Source organism: Pseudomyrmex gracilis, unplaced genomic scaffold (assembly GCF_002006095.1).
Source record: "Pseudomyrmex gracilis isolate BER0280 unplaced genomic scaffold, ASM200609v1 scaffold_212, whole genome shotgun sequence".
Classification (NCBI taxonomy): Eukaryota; Metazoa; Arthropoda; class Insecta; order Hymenoptera; family Formicidae; genus Pseudomyrmex; species Pseudomyrmex gracilis.
In genome coordinates this window covers 8,760-17,303 of record NW_018020796.1, presented here as the reverse complement: position 1 = coordinate 17,303, position 8,544 = coordinate 8,760, and the positions used below count along the sequence as shown (strand labels likewise).

The window sequence follows — 8,544 nt, the reverse complement described above, 5'->3', positions numbered from 1 at the left end:
ATTTGCTAGAGCTAATCAATATATTTAAAATCTTTGTCGTACGACAAATGTAATACTAGCCTGATAAATAGATAAAGCAAGATACGTAATACTGTCAGCGACAAATGACAATCTACCTCGTCACGATTCCCATTTTGTTCGGTCGTCGCACGAAGCGTCGGAAGTTCTGAGATGCCGCCTGCTGACATTTTTTCACACATGCGTTGTAACGTTGCCGCAGTTCTTACCGTCCTTACGTTCCTTTTCTCTCGAACGCGCGTGTCCTTTTTTTTTGTCCCGTAGCCGCGGCACCGACGACAAATTTTTTTTTCCCGCCATTTCGCCGCGCGAATTGATTATTTCTCCGAGCGATTGCGCGGGATTGTTGGTTGATTCATCGCGAACGGCCCGATGGGGACAACTTGACGACGCGCACGCGAGACGATAAAAGACTTTTCTCGCGTCGCCGCGCGCGCGGAACACACAACCGCGAGACAACAAAGTCTCGCCGCTAAACTCGCTAATTAGCGTTGCCGATTACGCGTCGCGTCTGCGAATACGCCCGACATACTTTGCGACATACCGCGCGGATACTCGCGCGCGAAACGATAAAAAACACGGGACGGTTCGAACGCTCCGCGTCCGCCATGAGACTGGGAAGCCGAAGCGCGATCTCGATCGACTCTCGAAGTATCGCAAATCGATAACGCGCGCGATAATCGATATCTTTTATAATCGATGGTTCTCCGTCGCTCGTCCCCCCACTTCTCTCGACACTGGTTCGTCGAGATGTAGCAGACAAGCTCTGTGACGGGTTGAAGATGTTTCGTTCCATTACACGTGAGTGTCTCGTCGTAAATTATTATTATTGTTAATTAAGTATTCTCCACGTTAGTATCACACGCGTGTTCCATTTTCGACGTACGTATATTGTTAAACAATTAATTCGAATTTCTCGCGCGTCTATACATAGAGATGTGAGCGTGAACGATATCGACGATTTCGTGACCGAACTTTGTTTTGTTACCCACTCTCGGTTTTAACATCATTGTTGCATAAGATTGCACCTGCGAAACTTAACTGCGCATTTATGTTTATTCGCGTCGTCGCGTCTCACTCACTAAAGCATATATATATATATGTATATATGTTTCACAGTAGAGACTACTTACATATCACACATCTACTTTCCCAACCGTACAATCAGCTGATATTTTACTATACATAAGCATATAGTGACACATTTACCTTGATTTTACAGATAACATCCCTCAGGGGATAGTGTCCCTGGCGCGCAACAACGCGGCAGCCTCGGGATGCGGCGCCGTTACTTGCAAGATTCAGGAGAGGCGCGCGACCACGGAGTCGTCCGTGAAGAAGGCCGACAATCAGCTGCCGGAGAAACCCAAAGTCGAGCCCTACAGTCCGTTTCAGAAGACCAGCAACACAGCGGAATACGCTTTGGCGAGAATAGACGATCTGTTGAACTGGGGACGCAAGAATTCGTTGTGGCCGATGACTTTCGGCCTGGCCTGTTGCGCCGTGGAGATGATGCACATCGCCGCGCCCAGATACGACATGGACAGATTCGGCGTCGTGTTTCGCGCCTCGCCCCGCCAGTCGGATTGCATCATAGTCGCCGGCACCTTGACCAATAAAATGGCGCCAGCTTTGAGAAAGATTTACGATCAGATGCCCGAGCCCCGATGGGTCATATCTATGGGTAGTTGCGCAAACGGAGGCGGATACTATCATTACAGCTACTCCGTGGTCAGAGGATGCGACAGGATTATACCGGTGGACATTTACGTGCCTGGTAAAATCATGTAGCTTTCTATCTTGACGGTTATTTGATTACTCGAATATTTATTTATATACTTGTTACTGTTTCACAAACGGGTAGTATTGTGATACCGAGATTTCCACTTGTGCAGGTTGTCCCCCAACAGCCGAAGCGTTGTTGTACGGTATCCTTCAGTTGCAGAAAAAGATCAAACGTATGGAAACCACGCAAATTTGGTACAGGAAGTAATGTATAGCACTTTGTATGTCTATAGCAATAAATGTATAAATTATTTAACGGATATACAGAGTTATATGTATATATACATAATACACGTATATATAATAGAATTAATAGTATATATAGTGACAAGATATATATGATTGATAAAATAAATCACATCGTATAACAAAAATAAATTTTTTATTGCCACACGAAAGTCAGTTTTCTGTTCACTTTTTTGACATGTAACTTTGAACAGATGTAATGATACATATAAAATATCGCATCGCATTAAGAAAACAAGTATACTTCTACTTTTTTAAGTTTTTTTTTGTTAAATTTATATAAAGCTTATAAATGTATTTCAGAGAGCTACGTTTCTAAGCTACTTAACTTTTATATTTATCAATATATATATGTACACATGTGTCTATTATATGAAACAGAGAGAAAAAGAGAAAGGCTATGAGAGATGTTTCTTGTATAATCTTCTCGTGAAAAAACAAATATCTATAAAAAATTATTAATAAACTGAGAAATATATCTATAAAAAAATCTATGATTTTATTAATTTTTCCTAAATGTATTTTGTTTTTGTTCAAGTATACTCAAAATTTATATATGTTCGGATTGATATTTTAAAAGCGAAGGAAAGAATTCTCTGCGACACAAGTTCTTTTCAGACGTTTAAATTTATATCGTGTTCTAAGGCCCCTTTCTTTTTGTTTTTTTTTTGTTACTGTAAAATAGATAATACAAATGACATTTGATTTTTATTTTATACTTATACAATATATGGTACATACATATGTACACGTGTGTGTGAACACACATATTATTATACACACCTTTCAATGAAAACATGTGTAGCGAAAAAAAGTGTTTTGGATATACAGAAGATAAAAACTTCGCTCGTTTTAATCAAATTTCCATACCCTATCGGTCTCATGCTGCGTGCTATATAAATGTTTTATAACCAAGATGCTGCGCTTTCATCCCGTTGTGTCCAAATTATCAACGTTTACTTTTTGGTCATAAAACAAAAAAAAACATCAATAAAATTGCAATAGTTGATACAGAATTTATTGTACTGAAAGTACAATGCATGCACTTGATTTGCTCTTATTAATCGACTTCTGTAACAAAAACACGTATAAATATTTCAATATAAATTCTGCTGTTTGTCCTGCATTACATGTAACTCTTCGATTATATATATCTCTCTCATTTATTACATTTTAAATTATTTACGTTTCTTTCCAATAAAAACAAAGATTTTATCGTCCAATGGTGCCGTCAAACACCACGGTCATCTTAAAATCTCGTACGAAGCGACACATAGACAGGTGTTGACTATTTTGTCTAAAAGGCCATTTTGGTCTTAGAAAAAATGGAGTCGATGAGACGTTTGAATAAAAATAAAAATCTTTTATTCTACATTTCTCAATCTATCCCCCTCCTATATGTGCACAGTACAAATTTTGTTTAAACACATTGTGCGACGGAAACGGATCATATTGTTGTAAAAACGTGTCCGGTTTGCATTCTGAGATATATATCACACGCTCATTATTTATATTTTATTGTGTATGTATATAGAGTGCAATTTTATACAAAACTGAATAATCGCATAAATTAATTTAAAATATACAAGCTGATGTAAACATATAAATGATACATATGTATATATATATATATATATATGTGTGTATATATATATATATATGTATATGTATATGTAATGTCCCTGCCGTGTATTTTTCTTTTTTGTTTTATATAATACAAATTGCTTTCAAATTCTGCAAATAAAACAGCTACAGCTAGTCATACACTTTTGCAAAAATTTGTCTTTAAAAAAAAAAACTTGAATACGTAAAATATTCATTAATCCTCTTTTTTCCAAATATTAGATCACAATAAATAAAAATAAATACATTTTTCTCCGAAGCATCGATTGCAATTTCTTTAATATCCGACAATTAATATAGACTCCAAATTATCTCTTTTTTTTACAACCAAATATAAACGATAAAAATATGTAATAATATATATATATATATATATATATATTTATAAATATTTATACATATATATTTATATATATATATATAGCTTCGATCAGATGTTCAGACGGATAGTTTAAGTAATTAGACACACCTAAATATACTCTTGTTTTTTTATATCATTAAAGAATCGCCTGCGACGTAGACGGCGGCGGATTGCTTGGTAAAACAGGCACCGGACCCTCGGTCCAATTGATGAGCGAGTACTCGCTCATTTGAGTACTTTGGAAATGATCTTTCAAGAGAGTCTGAGAAAACGTGCGGTGCATCTGGAACGCCTCGTTCTCCTGTGTGTGATCGCCGCAAATTCTGTACAAGTCTGTAACGTTGATTACGTACGTTACGTAATATTACGCGAATATATTGAACACAAAATTGTTAAATCTCATATTGGCACGAAAAAACAAACCTTCATCAAATTAAATTGTTCATTTCATAATTAATTGTTTTTCGCGATACCTTTAAGAATCGCAGTAGCCCACAATTGCACATGTACATCGGGTATTTTAGAAGCTAATTGCATTGCAGGTGTGACCATGTTCATCGACTCCCGGCTATTTCCCAGCGAGAGAAATATGTGTCCCAAGAGCACGAGACTACACGAGGTGAGTCTGTTTAGGTCTTCCGCGTTTGCCATTTTTAAGGTTTCCCTAAGATACCGTCTGAAAATATTTTCACGTTCACATACATCGATAAAACTGTTTTAAATATTATCCAGACCAGAAGTCTCCATGAAATGTTTTCTTTTTAAAAAATTACACTCTCGAGAATCTTTACATTCATCAGAAAGATACATTTGGGAAACAAAACCGCACTTACTTCGCCTCATTGTATCTAGCACCAAAAAAGGCTTGGAGTCCTTGTACGTAATAAGCAGCTGCTCTCAGTGAGTGAGAATGCGACGGCAGAGATTCCGGATTTATCCTTTCTAATAACGCTCCCAACTCGGCTTCCCTCTTCGTTCTGAGATACACTATCGCTAGATTCAGATGCGCGAATGTCCAGAGTTCTCTCTCTTGCGACGTCTGTGTGAAGATTATATTAAAATTCATCAAACATATATCAATTACCGACATGTCGGTTAAGACACAAATGTTTTTTCCTAACCCTGAGCGCAGCTGAGAATTGAGCCTCCGCAGCTTCCATACAGTTCATAGACATCGCGTATAAACCTAGTAATGCGTGTAATTGAGGTCTGTGACCCTGAAGTAATCTAGGCTGCCGCCTGCAGAGCTGGCACGCCTGTGAAATTTCCGCGAGAGCCATACTTTTGTTTCCCATTACGAGCCGACACATAATTATATGCTCCAGAAGCATCAGTTGAAACACAGACAAGATAGGCTTATTATCAATAACTGTAAAAATATTTTTAAAATTGAAGAAAGATCTAATAAAAAAATTCAAACAAAACTGTTGAAACACAAAAAATCAAGTGTATGAGTTTATTACACAAGTATAAAATATTATATAAAACATTTGTGTGAGAAACAATTTTCTGCTTACTTTTCAGTTTTTCAATTTGGGTAAGCGCCTTGTCAGTATATTTCTGCGCTTTGTCCATGTATCCCGCTTGCATAGAATGCATTACGGTTACTAAATAAACCAAAACGTACAAATGATCTTTTGGCATCCATATGAACATGTCTCCTATATTGGAACCTGTGACTACATCATCCGCCGGCCAACTTGGAGACATTAGAGTCTGTATACTCTGTTGCAATTGTTTCAAACAAGGTTTCACACTTTTCACCTGAAACGTGAGTGAGCGAACAAAAAATTGATGATATATAAATTTACTTTATATATATATATATATTATATATATATATAAATTAATCACAATATTCCCAATCGATCTTACCTGACCAGCCATAAGATAATGACACACTTGAAGAACTAGAAAGTACACTTTTAGATATTCCTTTTGATGCGGACTACCCTGCCAATTTTCTACATGATGATTCGCCGATGTAAGAAGAGGATGAACCTCTGTGAATTTCTTGTCTATCAACAGAAGCATACACCGGCTCAGAAGAAACAGAACTTTGGTATAACTGGCATTGCTTATGTGAGAGTAATCAACGCCCACCGCAAGCAGACTGCTCGCCGCCATGAAATCTCTGTCCGAGGCATGAATTTGCTGTCAAATACATTCACAGCAATAAATTTATATAAATTTCATTAAAGATATACATATATTATTTGTTAAATTTATCTTGTCTTTTTTGTTACACTTACTGCAAGTTGAAAGATGAGCCTGCAGTGCCAGTAAACATTGTGTTGAGACAGTTCTATCGCCTTCCTCAGTATCGGTTTGCTCAGATTTGGCTGTTGCTGTTGCTCGTACAATTCCGCCGCCACGCTAGCCGCTTCGAACTTCACGTCGTCAAAGGCGTTTATACTCTGACTCAGTCGCCACTGAAAGAAACAATCATAAGTCATTAACACTATATTTGACTCAACAACCCTAATTAATCTAATAGACCCAATCGTATTGTTTATTGTGTTTTCAATAGCGAGAGGTTAGAAACCGAAGGGGGAACGAAACGCAAAAGATCGCGCGAATTGTGAGACAAAATTGCAAAAAAGAATCGCGTGATCGACGCGCGAGATGATAAACACAGCGACTGACCGCTTGTTCCAAATGGGATCGCGCCAAATCGATGTTTTTCGTGTGAGTGAGCAGAATGTTGCCGAGCTGGAGATGGGTGCGCGCCTCGACGCGCGGCGGCGGCTTGAAGTGGAAAACCGCTTGCAGACACTGAATGCACGACTTGATGTTCGGCGGGTTCGACGTGCGAAAGTTCTCGGCCAGACCTAGCAACGAGAGATACCAAGCGTCCTGAGAAGACGCCATTTTGACATTTCACACACACACACATGCAGACCAGACGTGAGCTACACGTCAAACACGGACGCACCGCGGTCAGACTGTCGTGGTGTAAACAGTGCGGCGGCGAGCCGGAAGTAAAGATAGCCGCGCATACGCTCTGTGAATCCCACAGTAACAGTATATGCACTTACGGCGAGATCGGACGGTAGAGAGCGCGGATAGCGGCAGGTGGAGAAAGCTCGAGCGAAGCGGCGGGAAGTTTGACAGGTGGGATAGGCATGGAACGTCGAGTACAGAAATTAGAAAGAGAGGAGACACAAGGGCGAATCAGGAAAGAAAAAGAAAGAGTGATAACGCGAAAGTTTATTTTAACCCCTTGGGTACATTTGACGTCTGAGACACGTCATTCACTTTTTTCACTTTTTTGCTTTTACATACTACTCCAAGCAACCAAAAATTATATCCGTTCCACATGCAAATATTTTCTCAAATAAATCCGTACCCAAGGGGTTAATATAGAGAATGGCAAAATAATCCAAATTAGATTCTGATTCTGTCAATTTCAGCGTGTTATCATCGATGCCAGATGAATAATCGAGTTTTTTATTGACTATAAAATTTAATCTTGTTTTTTTAAAAAATTAGTTGTGAGGGACAATTATTCGATAACAAAAAATCTGTCTATAAAATTTAAGGTTTTGGACTTACGGAATAACGGATGCGATAAGAACACCCTGACAAAAATAAGAAGTTTTAGGCCTGTTCTACAATACTGTCGTAATCTGTAAGTCGTAAGAAATTGACTAATCACAGACCAATTACAGAAGAATAATCGATTATGATTGGTCAATTTCTTACGACTTACGTCTTACGACTGTATTGTAGAACAGGCCTTACAGAGCGTTGATAACCGTTTAATGAGAATTTTCTGAGAGTTTATACGCTTTCAAACTTTATAAGAATGCTTATATAACGCTAAAAGTTTTGAACTCTTTTGGAACACTTGTCAAACGCTTGTCAAACGCTTGTCAAACGTATAAATGTTTTCTAAGCATTCAATGATAAGATAACGCTTTTCACGAAACGTCCCTGACGAAAATGAGAAGTTTTATAAGCGTTTATTTGACGTTTGTATGAGCGTTTTGTGGAAATTCGTTGAAAGTTTTGAAACGATCAGTAGAGAATTCATAGAGCAGAAATTGCAACGCTACAGCGTTTGAAAGGCGTTTGTATAAAGCGTTTCTGAAAGTTCGCATAGTGTTTACGTTAAGCGTGAGACGAAACAAAATAGTTTATTAAGTTAAATACATCTAAATTAAATTAAAATTTAAATACATCTAAAAATTCAATTAAAAAAAATTTTTCGCGACTTGCGCTTTCACACAGCTAAGAGAGATTTCACTTTAATTAATTTTTGGAAGCCCGGTTCAGCTCGCCAATCAACCAATAAATTCCATTAAAAGAGACCGGACCTGTGAAAAAATCCTAGAGAGATGATAGCGGGATTCGAACTCGAGACGCCTCCGTCGTATTCGCAGCACCTGCACTCAGTCCGCGAGACTACTTGTTCCTTACTAAAATATGATTATTTTTATCTACTTATTCTCAAGCTATTTTACACAGTTCATTTATTATTTCTTTAAAATATTATTTTATTAAAAATA

At 37.9% G+C, this 8,544-nt stretch overlaps 2 protein-coding genes across 3 annotated transcripts; one reads left to right on the top strand and one right to left on the bottom strand.

Moving 5' to 3' along the window:
• Window positions 1-752: 752 nt before the first annotated feature.
• Window positions 753-2,115, top strand: LOC109858543 (NADH-quinone oxidoreductase subunit B 2-like). The gene is made up of 3 exons (XM_020435913.1): window positions 753-819; window positions 1,241-1,795; window positions 1,914-2,115. The coding sequence occupies exons 1-3, from the start codon at window positions 801-803 to the stop codon at window positions 2,009-2,011; spliced, it is 672 nt and encodes a 223-aa protein (XP_020291502.1). The 5' UTR covers window positions 753-800; the 3' UTR covers window positions 2,012-2,115.
• Window positions 2,116-2,832: 717 nt separating this feature from the next.
• LOC109858541 (MAU2 chromatid cohesion factor homolog) lies at window positions 2,833-7,000 on the bottom strand. Of its 2 annotated transcripts, none has more exons than XM_020435911.1 (9): window positions 6,680-7,000; window positions 6,286-6,465; window positions 5,909-6,187; window positions 5,551-5,797; window positions 5,155-5,402; window positions 4,867-5,072; window positions 4,507-4,709; window positions 4,142-4,366; window positions 2,833-3,120 (listed from the first exon to the last, which is right to left on the bottom strand). In XM_020435911.1, the coding sequence occupies exons 1-8, from the start codon at window positions 6,902-6,904 to the stop codon at window positions 4,170-4,172; spliced, it is 1,785 nt and encodes a 594-aa protein (XP_020291500.1). In that variant the 5' UTR covers window positions 6,905-7,000; the 3' UTR covers window positions 2,833-3,120; window positions 4,142-4,169. The 2 variants fall into 2 exon arrangements, with proteins under 2 accessions (XP_020291500.1, XP_020291501.1); XM_020435912.1 differs by having other exon boundaries at window positions 2,833-3,008.
• Between the last annotated feature and the right edge of the window lie 1,544 nt (window positions 7,001-8,544).